This window comes from Hibiscus syriacus, unplaced genomic scaffold, assembly GCF_006381635.1.
Source record: "Hibiscus syriacus cultivar Baekdansim isolate YM2019G1 unplaced genomic scaffold, ASM638163v2 tig00002793_pilon, whole genome shotgun sequence".
In the NCBI taxonomy this organism is placed as follows: Eukaryota; Viridiplantae; Streptophyta; class Magnoliopsida; order Malvales; family Malvaceae; genus Hibiscus; species Hibiscus syriacus.
In genome coordinates, this window is record NW_024061944.1 from 787,686 (window position 1) to 807,302 (window position 19,617).

General features: G+C 34.0%; 1 protein-coding gene and 1 pseudogene across 1 annotated transcript; both read right to left on the bottom strand.

Moving 5' to 3' along the window:
• Nucleotides 1-592: 592 nt before the first annotated feature.
• LOC120149423 (phenylacetaldehyde reductase-like) lies at nucleotides 593-3,822 on the bottom strand. Its single transcript, XM_039162213.1, has 7 exons — nucleotides 3,804-3,822; nucleotides 3,535-3,609; nucleotides 3,148-3,317; nucleotides 2,292-2,480; nucleotides 1,415-1,577; nucleotides 960-1,146; nucleotides 593-743 (listed from the first exon to the last, which is right to left on the bottom strand). The coding sequence occupies exons 1-7, from the start codon at nucleotides 3,820-3,822 to the stop codon at nucleotides 602-604; spliced, it is 945 nt and encodes a 314-aa protein (XP_039018144.1). The 3' UTR covers nucleotides 593-601.
• A 3,435-nt stretch (nucleotides 3,823-7,257) lies between these two features.
• On the bottom strand, nucleotides 7,258-11,278 carry LOC120150170 (annotated as a pseudogene).
• Nucleotides 11,279-19,617: the final 8,339 nt, after the last annotated feature.

The following is a 19,617-nucleotide window of genomic DNA, read 5'->3' on the forward strand; positions in this document are numbered from 1 at the left end:
TTTCTCAGGATGTTTTCTTTCAGATTGTATTCATTGGCTAGGGGCACTCTTTTTCCTCCACTTAAGCCAGGGAGGTTTTTAACGAGGCCCTTACCAATGTTTTTACTCTTCGTTTAGAATAAAATTCTTTACCTTTCAAAAAAAAAAATATTTGAATTAAATGTTTTCAAAATATGATTAAATTTAAGTATTTTCAAAAATTAATAATGATATTAATAAAATTTAATCAATTTGAATTATCATTGTAGCAATATTAATAACCGGAATGCAGGATCCATGAACAAGTCTGTCTCAACCTTGTTGGACAAAAAGGCCATCGCAGGGAATTCTTCATAAATTTATAGCAAGAGAAAGGATCAAACTGAGCAGCAGCTTAAATTAAGATGAGAGATTAAGTCAAAACGTAGTTTTTTCAGTATTAAATCGTCATTTTTTCCTGGTAAAATAACTGAAACAATTATAAGCAGAAGCCAAACAGCAAAAGGGTCGATATCTCAAGAAAATTGAAAAGAAAAAGGCATCAAAACCAGAAACATAAAAAAGAAAAACTTATTCACCATTTATTTTGTTATGGGGGGTCAAGAAAGAGAGGTACTAAGAATCAACTGACAAATCCCTTTTCCCTCAAGCTTTCAACTGTTTCCTTGAGACTCACCTCCAAAGGAGTGAATTCTATACCCAAACTCAATGCTTTTTCCTTTGACACCTGATATGTTGGCACATAAGGCTTGTCATCTGCACATCTGCCATGATTTTACCAAAAACGAGCTCAGAATGGAAAACCTAATGCTATATTGTTCACGTGGAAGCAATTGATACAAAGGATGCAGAAGCATAAACCATCATGACCTTTTGGCTTGAAAATGAAGGGAAGTGCTCCGTACAGAGAGGGAAAGAGAAGCATGTGGCTCAGAGGTAGTCAGTAGTATACTTTTAAAATTTAGAAGCTGGAATCTGACCTTTCTGGAAGATGTAAAGAAGGATATAGCTCTCTTAACATATTTACAACCTCCGAGCAATGTGCAACTCTCTCCACTAAACAATATCTTCCACTAGCTGATGGAATCTCAAATGCCTGGATGTGTGCATTTGCAACATCTTTTACATTAACCCATCCAAATGTTGCATTTGGGAATGCTTGCGCTCCTGCAGAAACAACAGAGGAGATTAATAACCCCAGCAGCTATAACTTGGACAAAATAAATTCCTAGAGGGTCTTGTTATTGGTTTTTCCTTTAAATCAACTGACATTTACCAGGGAAGCAAAGGGTTAACCGTGTACTTCAGATCATTAAAGAATGTGTTTTTTTATCCTATTTATTTTGTCAATAACCAGGGCAAATAATATTGATCATCAAATAAAGCAAATGGCATGTTCAACGTGCGAAGGCAAATGGTAGCCTGGAAAAATTACCTTTAGTTAAGCTTAAAACTGCTGCAGCACTCGTGTTAAGTGTTGGCTGTAAAAGAGGACCGATCACCATTGCTGGGTTTATGACAACTAAGTCAAGGCCCTTCTCTTTTGCAAATGTCCAAGCAGAATCCTCAGCTATGGTTTTGGATACTACATACCAGAGCTGAATTAAAAAGATGACATTCAGAAATAATACCCTTTTATTATAAAAGAAACAGTTTGATGTACTAAAATATTAAGTTGTAGCATGAACAAATTGTATAGTGCATAAACAAGCCAACAACTAGCCAGTTCATGCAACCAGCAAAAGAAGCTATGAAAAGTGTGATCAATATCTTCAATATGCTAAAAGTGCATGATGGTCACTAATTAGCTGCTAAAATAAGATACCATCTCGAACTTAACTTGCAATGATGCTTTGAAGCAAAAGACCTAAATAAATTATCAGTTAAATTATTTATATTGAGACTGGAAACCTATAGAAATTATGAATTTAGAACCAGTTCTGCAATCTGATAGAACAAGCGCATTGATAAGCTAGTTTGGCAACTAGCTCAAATTCACATTTGATACAAGCTCGACCTATCATCAAGCATTAATAAAAAAAGAAGAAAATAAAAGTGAGTTCAATGAATGTTGTCTTTCGCACGTTTTTACCTTTGTCTTTCAGCAACTAACTACTGATATTCATAAAGCTACCCAGAGCGCAAAAATGAACAATTTACATATAATATACTTTCATTGAAATGTATCTCCATATACAAATTCCTTTTTAGTTTCCTTTTCCATAATAATTCAAGAAAAAACAGGTTTAGGTTACATATAAAACACAACTCGAACCTCAAAATACCATCAGATGTATTGTATATGTACTCACCATTAAGCTCTTGCAGTACTCAGGATCGGTAAACCAACTTTCGTCAACCACGACATCTGGAGTTCGAGGTTTCCCATTGTAAGTGACTGCAGCTATAGATGTCAAGATCACTCGTTTGACAGAAGAGGTATTAGCACACGAGTTCAGAACATTCAGTGTTCCCTTCACAGCAGGATCGAGTAATTCTGTCTGAGACAGAGGAATGAAAAATTAAAACTTAAAAGCTTATTAACCGAGGAGAGATGGTCAAAGCCCAATCAAGAAAAAAGTTGGTAAACTAGTTAGTAATTTGAAAATAAAAAATAATTAAAACAAAATCAACGTGAAATAATATACGCATAACAAGCGAGATTTAACGTTGTTCGATCTTGTCATCACTCATCACTACGGATGAGAATACAAATCCACTATATACATAGAGCTCACAAAGAATACAAACATGTGAAATTCTTGTATCACATAACCCAATATACATATCGAAACAAAAACCCGGTGTATTTCAGAATCATCTCCTAATATCTCTGCAACATAAGCCCCAAAAAATTTAAAAAAGTTTTCCCCAAAAGAAAGGAAAAGAAATGTTCAAAAATAATGAAGCCAACTGCTACAATGAAATCCGTTCCCCAAAAATGAGAGCATCAAGAAAGTACTTATAAATCACTTAGAATTAAGAATTGAAGAAACAATCAGAAGTCATGTATGGTTGATAATTTTCTCAGCCTTCATCAGCTTCACTTTGTTAACATTTGAAACCATGAAGATTAGAATGTCTGTGATAAACAATACTTAACAGAATTGGCATCTTTTACGGTATGGCAATAGAACCCAGTGGATACAATAAGGATTGAACATCAACCTGTGGATCTGTGACATCATGGTAAAAGGGAGATGCTGTGTGAAAAACACTTTCACAGCCTTCAACAGCATAATCATAGGAACCTTCTTCCATTAAGTCTGCTTTAAACAACTTCAGCCTTTCCTCGGCACCCTCAAGTGCAAGTAAGTGTTGTGTTTTTCTTGGATCACCTATCGATGAAGAATAACTACTAATTGAAATGGTTTAGGAAACATATAGGTAACTCTTAGAATAACAAACAAGAGAAATGCAAAAGAAAAGGACCGTTATTCCATGATTATGAATCTGCTACGCAAACAATCTTATCAAAATATTCAATCGGAAAAAACATGAAGATCATGAAACAAGGAAAAGCATGAAATGATGTATGAGAAAAAAAGACCATACTGGGGTCACGAACTGAAGCTTTGACGGTGTAACCGCGAAGGAGAAGGTTCTTAACAAGGCATGAAGCAATGTATCCTGAGTGTTGAGATACATAAGGAAGCTGAGGGTGCTATCCACGTGCGAAGTGTCAAGGCTGTTAGGAAACTATTCTAGAAGTAGTAGTTTGTTAAAGTTTGTATGAACCTGCTATAAGAAGCTAAGGTTAGGTGATGTATAACTCACGCTTAATGAAATATATTTTCTGGTATTCTGTTTGTTTCAAGCTTTGCCTACTACAATGCTTAACATGGTATCATTCGCCGTCGATTCTGGTACTTCCTGGTGCTTCCGTTTTTTATTCTTTCACTCACAACATAGTTCATGGAGCTAGTTCTAAGGATACGGCGACCTCCGGTGGTGAAACGGTGGTTCACTCCAAGCTGTTCACTAACAAGAAGATTAGTATCGTTCTTGATGAACTCAACTTCTTGTTGAGGAAACATCAGATTCTTCTCGTTGTTCCTAATCACCGATTGGAGAAGTTGTTGCAAGGCTTGGTTCAGCCACCGCCTCTGACGGTGATCCTTGATGACGGGAGAGTGGTGGAAAACGAAGATTATGAGGTTTTTATTGCACAAGATAGTGCTTTAGCGTCGTGGTTTCTGTTCACTGTTAGTCCATCTCTTCTTCCTCAGCTGGTTGGGGCAGAGCCCGCGACGGAGATCTGGTCAGCCGTATACAATTTTTTTATGAGTAAATCCACCACTACCATAACGAATCTGCATTACCGGTTGAAAGCGGTTAAGAAAAGAGAGCTGAGCATGCGTTCTTATATCTCGCAAGTCAAGGAAATCTGTGATGCATTGGCCGCGTGTGGGAGTCTGGTGTTCAAGCACGAGAAGGTTCCTACAATCTTGAGTGGGTTACCAACTGAATACCGTTCGTTCGTCATTGTGGTTACCGTTAGCCGAGACCCTGTCACATTTGATGGCGTTGTGTCGAGTCTTCTTGATGTTGAGCTTCAACAACAAAGTTTTGACCGATTTGATGGCCTGAGCATCAGTATTAACGTTGCTCAAGCTTCTGCTCTAGAGGCTGTGAATCATTGTGGTGCAGTCAATATCTTTGGTTTTGCCCAGTGAATTGGCTAAACACGCGGTCTCAGAAGGAACCAAAGCGGTTACCAAATTTACCAGTTATTAGATCTATTCTTGTTCTTTTGATTTACTCTTAATTTGATATTGCAATTAGATTAGTATATTCGCTAAAAAACGTCAAGGAACCTTGTAAAAGAGGATGAAGAGGAAAGAAATGAAGGTGAATAAGAAGAAAGAAAGGAAGCATCGGCACTTTCGATTCAAGAAGAACGAAAGGAAGCATCGGCACTTTCGATTCAAGTGAACGGGAGGAAGCATAAGCACTTTCGATTTAATTGTTCATTTTTTCATCAAGAAGGTTGAATGTTAGAAATTAGTTGTAATTAGTTTTTTTTCAAGCAACATTTGAAGTGATTTGTGTAAAGATTGGAGTGCAAGTGTGTTCATGGTCAGAAGAGGAGAAGAATAAGAAGCGGGGAGAATGTTGAGATACATAAGGAAGCTGAGGGTGCTATCCACGTGCGAAGTGTCAAGGCTGTTAGGAAACTATTCTAGAAGCAGTAGTTTGTTAAAGTTTGTTATGAACCTGCTATAAGAAGCTAAGGTTAGGTGATGTATAACTCACGCTTAATGAAATATATTTTCTAGTATTTTGTTTGTTTCAAGCTTTGCCTACTGCAATGCTTAACACTGAGGTGTTGAAAGTATTAAAATGGTTTTCAAGTTTGGTAACCAACTTTGAAAAAATGGTTTTCAAAGTTTGGTAAATGTTTCTTTAAAAAATAGTTTTTCAAAGTTTGGTAGATGTTTGTTGAAAAATGATAATGGGATAATCACAATTAATCCCTAGGTTTTAGGGTATTTACAAGATTAATTCCTTAAGTTTCAACTATAAATACCCTAGCTCATTTAGTTTCAAAACCATCCCAAAAATCATTTATTTCTCCCAATACTAGAGAGTTTTCTTGTGAGCAGTGAGTGTTTTGTAAACACCTGTAAATTTTCTCTCTTAGTAAAAGATCTGCAGCAGTCCGGAGATGTAAGCACAATTGGTTGAACTCCGTTATCAATTTCGAGTATTATTTTTTCATTTTTATTTCGTATTCTCACTAATCTGGTTATAGGGAAATTACTTGTACTTGGTTTATTTCCCAACAACTGGTAATCAGAGCTTTTGGGTTGTGAATTTTGTCAAATTTTTGCGAGGTTACTATTCGGGTTACTATTCAAGTGAATAGTGAATTTCATGAATAGTGAAATTCGGTCGGCGATACGAGTTTGTCGACGGAGGTGTTTTAATACACGGCGGTTCGCAAAAATTGTCAGAAACGATCCAAACGAAGCTAATGGAAATTCGTTGAAGGGAGATTGAAACCTCTCAGCTCATCAAAGGGAGATTGAAACCTTAGGGCTCGGCCAAAGAGAGACCAAGATCTTTTAAGGTTTAAGTTAAATTTTACTTCTTCAGTTCTATATTTATATATCTGGTCTGCTTTATGCAATTGCATGTTTTGCCTTTTCCTTTTTCTCTGATTATAAAATTTGCAGTGAGAGCTGCAATATTTGGTGCTGCATGGATCATTCTAGGAAAGCGTGTTTGGTTCTTCCCTAACATTCTTGCTGAGGAGGCAACATTGCGAGAATTATTCCGTTTTTGGCCCAAAAAGATGAAGAGCGACCAAAATGGACAGCGAGGCTGTTCTATGCAATAGTGGCTATGTCGGTCATATTGTTGCTGAGGCACCATGCACCTAATGAGGCTGCCAGAGCAAGGTCAGTTCCAAATCTGCTTTCTTTAAATATTTACTCAGAACGAGCCTTGTTTTCTGTTGTTTGACACAGCAGTTCAATCATCTTATTGCTGTAAAAAAATGAGAGTTCGTGAAAATCTTGAATATATGCCGTTGGTAATACAGTGAACAGAAATCAGGTTATTATGGGGTTGTTTAGTCTTTGGCAGTTACAGTTTTTCCTCTTATTTTTTTGCACTTGTTTGGAAACTGCTCCATCTTTTCTGGACCATTATTGTTCTTGGAATCGTTTGCCATCATACATCTGAAATTTTAAATTTACACTTACCTTGCAGGTATGAGAAGCGAATGTCAAATATAATTGACGATGTCCTTGAATGGTCTCCCAGTGTGGCTCTGTCCGGGATGATGGACAAACAAACGGCATTCAATGCCACAGAAAACAGCAACAATTTTTTGAACGAAAGCAGTGCAACCTCCCAGTCGGAGACTGTAACTTCTGCAGATGAAACAGAAAATTTGGACGAACCCGATCAACATGAGAACGATAGCATGTAAATAGATCATGTTGTTAAATGGTTTATAGTGCATATTGTTGGACTTTGCCCAAAAAAGTGTGATATCAAATGAGGAAATGAAAAAATAAGGCGGTTATTTATTAAATTGGTTTTTTTTGAAGGGCAGGTTACAGCACTAACTATAGGGCAGCGATGTCTTCTGATGTTATAAAGTGTAAACTATACATCCATTAAAACGTTTGATGTGCTTTATGGTTTGGTATCCTTTGATGAAGTTATTCTATGTCTCCGCCTGATGATTTAGTTACATTGCTGCTGCAATCATCTGGTATGACAGATCAAGATTAATGATAATTGGATTTGATACAGATGATTATACAAAAAAACTAACTCAATTCATATATTCAATCTTTATAACACCACCTATGTTTCAATGTCCCAAAATGCAAACTAATAGCATTGTTAATCCAATCTACAAAGTGCAGCAGATACAGGTTTGAAGAAAAGCAAACGTCTCAACTGAAAATGACAAATGGAATCACCCCACAAACCAAAACAAAGTTGAGTTTTATTCAACACTATCTGTACAGGAATGCAACTAGGGAAAAAGAAGTACGACAAAACAAAAAGCTGTTTTATTCACTTGCAATCTCTTCTCCCCTTGCATCCACAACCTAGTAGTAAATAAGAAGCCAAGAATGATTTGCCGCCTTGACAATCAAGTGTCAAGATGAGATCATGGACAACAGTCGTACAGTTAACCCTTCAGCTTTTGAAAGGGCATTCTCCAATTCACTGGATAGCAAGAGGCCTATGAGAGGTCTGGTTAGAGGAGATACTACCAACTCGTTTCTGATAGATCACCGCTGTTGATATGATGGGTGTCATGCTTATGTGATCCTCTTGCTTCCTGCTGGCTGAGGGTGGAGTTCCAGGTTGCCACAAAATCAGCCGGAAATGGTTCAGAACCAGATGAACTAGCATATTGAGATGACAGAGCATGACCTGAACCTGTTCCTCTTCCTTCTGCCATCTGTTTTGAAGTATCAGCATCTGTCTTCTTTGCAAATCGTCCTCCACTACCTCTCGCCCTGCGCATAGCATGCTGGTGCCTAGATTCATGAAGATAGGCTGTAGGATATTGGAGACCAGGGTTTATAAGGATAGAGGTAAGATGCCATGCATATCAAAAGTAGAGCCACATGTTGAATAAAATAAGATAACATGCAACTCACTAAGTCATCTTTCAAACTCTAATTATCATGTAATTCATGTGGGACATCAAAAGGAATAAATTATTTGAAGATCTCTTGTTAAAGTGCATAGATTGTCCAAGTGAAGGAGTATGCAAGTATATATCTACCTTTCGAACTTTTATATCCTTTTTCTCAGTTCTGCTTTGGCACGTGCCTGCCTTCGCCTTAGAATTCCCTGGTACTGCTTGGCATTCACGTAAACAGGTTCTTGTGCCTTCTCAATAGGCAAAGCCATTCTGGCATGTGGCATTCCAACAATGGAGGATAACCCTGGTCAATTCAAACATTTATTCCTCGGAAATTATACCATGTTTTGACTGTCAAGTATGAAAGGAAGTTCTTAAGCAAGAATCTCACCAAAACGAGTGATCACCTACAGAGATTTCCATCACATTATTTATTTAAAAACGTAGTAACAGAAGAAAAGCAGTGACTGATGCCTGCTAACAACAAAATCTAAGCCCCAATCAGATTCCCCTTTTACCTTGCGTCCCATGTGAATCCCCTAATATCATTACCACACAAAGAAAGAAAGATAAAGAGGGGAAAAAAGCAAAGCAAAGGATGGAAACAAACAACCCACTTACCCAAAACAAGAAAACAAAACACAAAAGGAAAAAAGGGGAAAGGCAAAGCAAAGGATGGAAGGAAACAACCCACTTACAAAACAAGGAAACATCATTTCAAGCTAACATGTAAACATGACACACTGTTCATTAACCATTTTTCAATGTTCACCAACCACCTTTTATCTTCTGTAGTTGGAAAGGAAACTTAAAACGTCAGTATCATGGAGCAATAATTCACGAACCATAAAGAATTGGAAGGAACTTGAAAGTCAAAAGCATGTTTTCAACTAGGTAAAGACTAAGGAGAACAGGATTTAGGAACAAATATAGGTTTCCAACTACCTAATAGTGAATTTCAAACATGATAAGTTTTCATTTAGTTTTCTTCCTTTTCTAATACTGGCATTGTCTAGCCCAGGTAGTAGAGTTGATTTGAAGATAGGTGTAAATGAAAAAATAAAATCTAGCATTGAAACATTTCAACCCAGCTAGCACAAGCAGAGCATTAAGCATAAACATGAGACATTTTGCCAAGCAGAGAATTGTCAAGAAACAATAGGTTTGCTCATATAAATCGATGGTGTAAACTGCCCCTTCACAGGGTAAGAGAACATATTATCAGGGTTCCTTCAGTTCTCTAGTTAAAGGTAAAAAATAAATCATTCAACTTGGGTTTCCTTAAGATGCTTTCCAGAATCAAAATCCCCAAAAATGAATACAAGCATCCTTATGCTAGCCCCAGGAGAGGTCAAATGCCAGGTTCATTCCAACTAACGACTGCAAAACTACTATGTAGTTTCTTTGCACACATGCATGTGTGTATGTATATCTGAGTCTGTACATATGCATATATCCATGTCCTTCTCAATCCATCTATGTGTTTATGTAGCATAATAGAGGGAAAAAACTAAAAAAACTAAAAACTAAAGGAAAAAATCTACAAGCATCGCAGCTTCCTTATGAAAGTTAAATAGAACAATCAAATTATAATATAAGAAAACATATTGAATTGACCATATATATCAAACAAACCAGGGTTCCATACCAAAGGGTAATGTCCATAAGCAGCCATCATCCCTCCATATAATGGATCTTGATAAGGATTTGGTGGACATGCCTGCAAAAGGATTGAAACAAAGCTAGGATTTCTTCCATAACAAGTTCTGTAACTATAAGATCTCTAATTGTATATGCCAGAAAATCTAGAGCCTGATGCACTTACTATTGAACGGCCGACAAGCTCAAGCTGAGGAGGCTGCGTGAAGTGTCCGTCATGCATAGCAGGCATGTTAGATGCAACATGCTGTAAATTGTGGTGTTCTTTTCCATCATTTCTTACTGAAAAATAAGATAGGAAAAATGCATTACCACCAAAACCAAAAAACTGTTGGATGAAAGAATAATATGTAAGAGCTGGTAAATAACCAACATGCTATGGCAACTAAAGCTCCACTGAGAGCATGGAAAATGTTATTACCACAACTTGGGTTATCTAGTATACCCATCAGAGAGGCCAATGTCTTGAACTAGGTTTCTTAATGGCAAAAGGGTAACTTTTGGCCATGTAGTAGACTCAATTTATCACTTTCCCCCTATTGTATTTTCGCAACAATTCAGCCCTCGAAGTTGCTCAATTACATCATTATATACCCTAATCTAAAACCCTAAACCATACACCCTAAACCATAAACCCTAACTTAGAGTTTTTATTTTAGGGTTTTGAGTTAAGAGTAGGGTATAGAATGACGAAAACAACTTTGAGAGCTAAATTGATGTGAAAATACGATAGGGACGAAAATGATAAATTGGGTCTACTATTGAGGCAAAGGTGACCCTTAGGCCTTTCTTAATTATTCCTGGTTTCCAGGTAATCTTTGAGAATGGCTCAAACACCAGTTTTCTTGGCTTCTGGATACAACAAGTTAAACTAGACCACCAGATCTGTCCATTAAATAATTCCAACACATTTGAAAGGAATCTAAGGCTTACACGAAATAGTGCTAAACAGAAAAGAACCCAGGTGCATATCTAATTTGACTAACCTACAGATCCATAAACGGTCTTGAAAGTCGTGAAACAATGAACAATATGGCCCATCAGCAATTTCCACAAGAACGGGCCATACATGTGATGTTTTAGTAGTTATTGTCTACAGGTATTACTGGAATAATGAAGTGAAGTACCTGATCGGGAGGATATAGTAGTCTGTGTTTCTTTATTAACATCATCCTCTTTGTTTACCCCGCCATTGGACAGCATTTGGCTATCATTTGACTCAGAACCATTAGGGCATTTCCCTGAAGATGAATTTGAGGCATTTCCTGCCCTCACTCTTGGGGAGATGGCACCGTAACCATTATTATGCCACCAAGGTTCAGAATAAACCGCAGCTGGAGGAACACCGTGCAGATCAGATTCTAATTGCCTTCCACCTTCAGACTTTGATTGCATTCCTCCTAATACACTCAAGTAATAGTCAATATCAAATTGTCAGCTTTGGATTTGAAGAGAAATTAACCTAATTCAGATATACAATCACAAAGTCCTTTTAACTTGATAGAAAATACAACCAAATAATAAGATACTATAGTGAAAATTTTGTCATAATCTAGAAACCAAGACGGGACCGGGGGAACCTCCCCAAAACCAACTCCAAACTAAAAGGGAAAAGACGGTTGTATTTTTGAATGTCAGCCGTGAAAGTAATTAAATTCAACCTCGTCAAAATATACCAAGCATAGAAATATTTCCTAAGATGTTAAAAATTAAAAAGGCATTTTGAAGTCCCAAAAAAGTTCTTCCTTGGTTTCTCAAAAGCTTAGCATTTTTCACTAATAATTTTTTCACTAAGCTTAGCATTTTTCACTAATAATTATTTCCTAAGCTTAGCATTTTTCACTAATAATTTTTTCAAGAATAATTCAAAACTCTTATTTCCTGTTCTGCATGCAATCAACAAATTTAAATTATCAAATAGAAAACCCCACTTCTAGTTGTTCCAAAAACCCAAAATTCCCACATAAAGATAATTCGTCAAAACCAACAACCAAAACCTCTTAAATTTTCTAAACCCCGATATCGAACTCTCCCCCCAAAAAATACAAACTCTGGGACAATTCAAATCCGAAACAAATAAACCGAAATTCTCAAATCCTTAAAAAGACAACAAATTGCAATTACAAGATAATAGAAAAAAGAAAGAAAGAACCGAAGGAAATCAGAATAGGATAAACCAACAAAAGAAACTATTGAAAAATACATTTACCGGGTAACCGAGAATAACGAAACCAAAAACCAAAATTTTGAGGACTTTTGTTGAGAGAAGAGAAGGGGGGGGGGGCAGTCAAACCAGTTTCTCTGCAATTCTCAGTAAACAGATAGTCCAGGCTCAAGGGAACAGCTTTGCTTATTTCTCCAAATGTGAGAGTTAAGCTTTGATTGCGTCACCTACCGTTACGATTCCAGGTTCTATCCACCCGCTCCTTCTATTGACGCGTGGACGGCTTCAATCTCGTCACTACTTTTTTTTTTATTTACGCCTTTATTCCCTTTTCCAATAGGAAAAGTAATGCACGGTATTCTCATTTTCTTTTAAGGCTAAATTATATCAAATATCACTCTTCGTTCTAGGTAGAGATGCACAGAAGTCGAATTTTAATCTGATTCAGATCGGATAAAAATCGATCTAATTTTTTCTTCAATCCAAAAACCGGATTTTAAAAAAATTGGATCGGATCTTAATCGGTTTGGAGGTCCGGATGGTATAATCGGTGTAACCGGTTTTGGTTTGCAAAAAAATCGGTTTTTTTTAAAAACATGATTTTTTTCAGATAAAAAACCGGTTTTTTATCCGGTTTGAAAAAAAACAGGTTTTTAATCCGGTAAAAAAACCGGTCGTTCAATTTTTTCCCAAACCGGTTATACTATCCAGTTTTTAAATATCCGATCCGGTTTAAAAAAACCGGTTTTTCCAAAATCCGGTTTCGTATATTTTTTTAGGCAAAATCGGATATTCGGATTTTTTGTGCACCTCTAGTTCTAGGGGTGTTCATTCGGTGGCCGAATCGACCGAACTATCATTTTCGAATTAATCGAACTTTTTTTTCGAATTAATTTTCGAATTAACCAAAAATTTTAGAATTTTAGAATTTAATATTTTTTAATTAAAAAAAACAATTTACAATTAATTTAAATAATATCTAATTATAAATAATATCTAATTAATTTGATTCAAACATTTTGCATTTAGTTTTGATATTATTTTAATTAATTAATATTTGATTTGGGTTTTAAATGGATTGAGCCTTTTAATATAATTATATTTAAATGTTAATTCGGTTAATTAACCGATTTCGAACCGAATTAACCGTTAACCGAATTCTAAAAAAATCTTTAACCGTTCCCCGATCGAATTAATTCAGTGACCGACCGAATTAATCGAACTAATTCGATTCGATCGATTAATTCGGTTAAAACCGAATTTTGAACACCCCTACTTCGTTATACTAAATGTATTTCTTCTAATTTTTAAAATTATCCTATTTAAAATGTATCGATAATTTTATCATTTCCCTTAATTAAATATATCACTAGAAACTATATGCGTAGTCCATGTAAAACACAAATTATGGGACTAAGAGAGTATTGAATTTTAGGTGATGTCATGTATACTATTAAACGTTTAACTTTTAATTATAGTATTGAATTTTAATTTTGACTTTAATTATATCATTATATCGTTAAATTTTAGATGACGTGAAAAGATAGATGCAAAGATCATAATTTTAATGACGAAGATTATGTGATAACACAAAAGTTAAGAGTCTGTTTGGCTTTAGAAAATATTTTATGTTTTTGTTTTCGGAAAATAATTTTCATTTTCAGTTGTCTGAAAATTAGAAAACATGTTTGATTAATATAAATGAAAACTTGAATTCAGAAATAAAAAATAATGAAAATATATTTGATATCTAATTTTTTTTAAAATAGAAATAAACAAATAGTTATTAAATAATTAAATTAAACTATAATTGTTAAAAATATTACATAAATTTAACGTATGAGTTATGTAAATATAAAACAATAAAGTTGATAAGAAATTTTATAACACGAGAATTATTTTAATTTATAATAAGAATATTATGTTAATGCGTATGAACATCAATTAAATTTAAAAATAAGAAAAATATTGTTATAAGAAATAAAACATAAAAGTGTTATCAAAATAAAAATATGTTTAGTGGTAATTGAGGTCTTCAAACCTTTTTTTTTGTTTGAAAAAGTTAGTGTAGTCCCTATTAGTTTTTTGCACCTAATATGATCATTAAATTGAGAAGAAGAAAAGTCAATTTAACCCTATAAATGACGAAAGTTGACCGTCACGATGATTGCAATACAATTTATGAAACTTACATGAAAATCTACAATGTTTTGATATGATAATAATATATAATATTGTTATGATAGTACACGATGGATGATTATGTGACATATGAGCTTAATTGCTTTTTTGGCTAAGTTCGAAGGTATAATTGATTTTTTTTTAATTTGAGGATTTATTTAATTTTAAACAAATTTTAAAAAATCAATTTTAAAATATAAACAATTATTAAGAGATTCAATACATTAAAAATAAAAATACAACAAAATTAAGGTATTAAAAAATTAATTTACCACCTTAAATGTAAAAACAAAATTCAATGACCATTTTGATTTTTTTAAAAGTGAGGATTTCATAAACCATTAATTTTAAAAAAATTTAGAAGGGTTCGAACTTATGTAAGTTAAGTTAAAAATCTAGATCTCATATTTTTTTATTTTTCAAAATAATTTTAATGGAACAATGAAAACATCTTTTTATGTTTTTATTTTTCATTTTTCAGAAATCATTTTTTTTAATTTCATAACTAAACACGTTTTCTTCAATGTTTCTAATTTCTTAAGAAAATGAAAATAATCTATATTTTCTAGAACAAAACGTAACCTAATTTTTTATTTATTTTTAATGTCAACGTCAGATCACGTCAAACCATCATATGATTTAATGATAGAATCCATAGAACTCCTAAAATTTAGTGTTAGTGATTAGCTGGCTACTTAACTCAAGATCGGGTAATTTTGAATGGGTTGAACAAAAGGAAAGATTAAAGGAGGTAGGGCTGTGGTCTGAAATTTATTGGGCTTTTACAACTTCATGGGTCGTCAATTAGGAGTTGCTATTTTTTTTCCGAATTCCAAACTAATAATATTGATAGGGTGTTCAAACGGGTAATTCGATTAACCGATCGAATCGAATTATCCAAATTCCATTAATCAATTTTTTTTTTCATTAACCGTTAATTGAACCGAATTTTTTTAAAAAAATTTAACCAAACCGAACTAAGTTTGATTAATTGATCAGTTAACCGAATTAACAAAAATTTATAAATAATATATATTAAATATTAAATAATTTTTTTTATTCGGCTAATTCTATAAAAATTGAGCTCAAACACACCTAAAACTAAATAATATATATAATAATATTAAATATTTAATAATTTTGGTTAACTCGGTTAATTCAGTTAATTAACCGATTTCGAACCAAATTAATCGAAACAGAAATTTGAAAAAAAAATATTAACAATTAACCGACCGAACCCAAACTTAACCGACTAATTAATCGATCAAAATTTCAGTTTAATCGGTTGATCGGTTTTAACTCAACAGTGAACGCCCCTAAATATTGATAGATGTTGGAAATTAAGTAGGTAGAATCTTAATCCAGGCAAGCATGTGCATGTCACATGCAACATTCCAATCTTGGATAAGATGCAATGGTGTCAGAAAGTGGCCCCACTGATATGCAGATGACCTTTTCCCCCTTTAATTAATAAACTTATTGAATTCGATCCATAGACGGACTGAATATTGATTGATTCGGTCTGGGCCAATGCTATTTTGGACCAGCTACTTGATCCGGTCTACTCGAAGAATAAGGAACCACATCACATTTATAAATGATAATTAATCTTAATAATAAGATAAAAAAATAATAATGAAAGAGGTCGATTTGGTGAGAATCAAGGGTTCATTTTATGTTTAAGAATCAACTAAATATAGTTTTGTCGAGTCATGTATGATTATAAAATTAATAAAAAATTTCATCAAATATTTATCGTTGGTGTATTCTCAAGATCTCGAACTTAAAATCTTGATTAAATTAAAATAATTTTATTTCACTGTAAATTTGACCAAATGATTGTTACTTACACTATAATCAAATTTATTATTATCATAAGATTGAATTATTTGAGAGTTTTATTACGGTTCAGAGTTGAATTTACACTATATTAATAAGTGATGTCATGTAATTTATACATTGAAATTACACCAAATAAATAAATAAATAAATAATGTAGCTGTTGATTGAAGTTCAACCATTAATAGGGCATGAGAAAATTTGATGGTTTTGGAGGATGCATGGGTTCCAACAAAAATAAAGATACATACATGCACATACATGCGTGAGTTGGAATTGTTTCTTTTCAAGTAATTATTCACCACCACTACACTGTCTTCCCTAGCTGCAGACACCAAAGCTAAAAATACAAGAAAAGAAAGTAGGGTTGGAGAACAGAATATGCAATAATACCAAAGATTTCAGCAAAAAGATAGTGTAAGAATCAACCAAGCTTTTGATCAAACACCATGGTGGGATATTTATGGATGCACCTCCCACGTTCAGTGCTGAAGCACATGTATTTAGTGCACATATACATGGTACTAAAATCTGATTACAATATTGACTAATGGTTGAGGATACAATTGCGATATCCTAACTTAAACGTTACGTAATACATACCGGTTATCGCATTCGTGATTTGCTTCGAATTATAAATACTATACACATATATGACCAATGTTGAAGCACACATTTCTTCAAAGTTTCGTATATACACACACTGCTTTATCTCCGTATTAAAGAATGTTCAACAAAGGGAAATTGTGGACCAAAGGTAACATTACGATCTTAAAGACACTCTTAACGTTATTATTCTACGATGACAACAGAATCAATGCTTTTCCATCTTTGAATGCATTTTAATGGCCAGAAAAAAAAATGAAAGAAGAATGAAAAGGAAGCTGTTCCTTTCCTTAATATTCAGCTATGGAGGATATGAAAAGGCAGAGAATATACAGTAGGGAAGAACGATTAATACATACACGCATAAAGATAACACCTGCTGAAGATCAGAAATCGACAGGTAAATTTTACACAATACATACACGCATTTTAGCTTTTATTAACTTATGATAATATGTATAAATCAAGGAGAACATGTTCACAGTGTCGCCAAGCAGGCCTTGCATGATTTTTTGTATTGTATTATTTTTCTGCTTTTGTAATTACTTTTATAAGAACTTCAACTTTTTCAATTCCCAGACAAATTTACACTTTATTCTCTCGCAAGAATCTGTCCAACAAAGGACATCTGTGGCCCAAAGTTTTTCTTTAAAAAATAAAAACCCATTGATCTCTAAAAGCTCAGCCCTCCTTCTCTGAAAGATTATTTTGAAGATGACATGTCAAGAAGGGTTAATTAATCTTCTAGCAAAGGATGCCTTACAAAGGAAAGGAAAGGAAAGGATGTCAAGAAGAGAAAGTACTTTTCCTCTTGTTCAGACGATGAGCATAAGAGAAACTGCAGAATATGCTCGAAGGAATCACAGTTTTAATTAAAAACATCTGATTCATTACATGATGTAGTAAATGATTAGATCAATTATTAACAAAAAAATATCCACTTTAATGTAAAGCTTATATGAAGAGTTTTTACGTTATGAGATTATTGAGGTGCAGGGTAGTAGTGGAACTCCTGCAGCAGTCTAAAAAGCCAAAGCAATTTGCTTTTTTTTATATATTAATTTGAAGAGTATGGGCGAGCCCTTCCCAACCCATCTTTATTTGCTTTTGGTTTGGATATACTGCAATGGCCATAGCAAAGTTGGATAAAAGCTGCCACAAATTTTAGAGATGAATCCTCTGCTCTGATAATGAATTTGGCTTTTCCTTTATTATCTTTGGGTCTGAATATATTTCATTCATTTTCCAAATATTTAGAAATCTGGAGCTTGACAATTGACATGCATGCAGGGCAGCTTTTCCATGGTTGATCCTTTACTAGTACAACCAATAAAGAATATGTCTGAGATAAGCCTGTTGTTGGCTTCAAAGTCTTGAGATACGTATGTACTTTTAAGCCTTATCAAAGTAGTCGGTCGACCCATTAATTTCCCCCCCCCCCAACAAAAGAATATCCTTCACATGCATGTATTGGCAAAGAAGAGAGAGATAAGTAGTAAACTCTTTCATAACCAAAAGGATCTATCGTCTTATATGTGGTCATTTATTCACTCTTAATCCTTAATCAGTTAATGGAAATCCAGTTGATTTCCCTCAACACCCTGTGCTTCTTATATATAACGCCCAACACAGACGATGTGTCTTGCTAAAGTGCACACGCCCTTCAGATTTTAGGCCCCAACTCAATCTGTCAATCAACAATAGTTTGATTTTAAACCATTTCACATGTTCTCTGTTTTTACCAAAACCTAGGATACTCTCCTCAGACTAAAAGTGAAACTCATACTATTAGGAGTGAAGTTAAATATGTTACATTACAGGTTGAGATGACAAATATCAAATCATATATGTTTTCTTAAGCATTTATTGCTTAACAGCATAAAAATTTTGAAGGTAATCTAGGGGAAGTATTGCCTAAATCCATATTATTATTATAGATTTATTTTATATTTTAATGTTGTCTTATGATAGTATCTATTTTATTTTTAACTTTAATAAGATAACCATTCTTTTTACTGCGTTCTTTGAATTTTATTTCATATGTACATGTAGTTTAGATAGGGTAATTTTTTTGACTATTAGATAGGCTAAAATTAATTGAAATAATTAATATATGATATAATGTGGGTCAAAATATGTATAATAAATTATTAACGTTTCAAATTCATAAATGTGAAGTCTTTTTAATATATATATATATAATAGAAAATATAAAATTTGTATAAGTTATTTAATCTACTTAAATGCAAAAATTGAAAGAAGAGAGTTACAGTGTGAGCAAACAACAAGGGTCCCTTGTACTTTTTCTTCTATCATTATACACACAAAGTAAGATTATATATTTTCTTTATATATTTTTTAAAATTTTAAACAATTATTTCAATTTAATTTATTTTTATTTATTAATACTTCTATAAACTGTATTTTTTTTAAAGAAAGGAGGGTCTCATTACAAACCCCTACTACCAACAAAAGTTAGGATCCTAAAAGGGGAAAAGAGTAAAATCTATTAGTCACGAGGTAACATATTATTTACATCGTTTATAAGAAATTCAGGACAAGCGGAGTCAAAGAATAAGGAAACGTAAAAATTGAGGGCTCGCTTAACCAATTTATGAACCACCTTATTCGCTTCTCTACATACATATACCACAAAACAACAATTAAAGGAATTACAAGTGCGTCGGATGACTTGCATATACACCCTTAATGTTGAAACATCGTTGTTCACAGTATTAAATTTGTTAACCACCATGGATGAATCCATTTCGAATATAACATTCGGTCATCCTTTATACACAACCAAATTGACCACAGCGGCCGGGCCATGCATCTCGGCCGTTCTAGCATCTAAATAATCGGGGGAAGTAGATGTTTAGCCACTAAGAACCATCCCTTGTGCATCATGAGCTATTACTCCAATAGCAATAGTCTTGGATACCGGATCGAAGGCATCATCCGTAGTTATTTTGATCATGTCCCTGGTCGGAGGTATTCATTTGCCAACATCTCGATTCCCTACTGATTGCGAGCTTTGGAGTGTTGAGTTGTTAGAAAGTCCTGATGG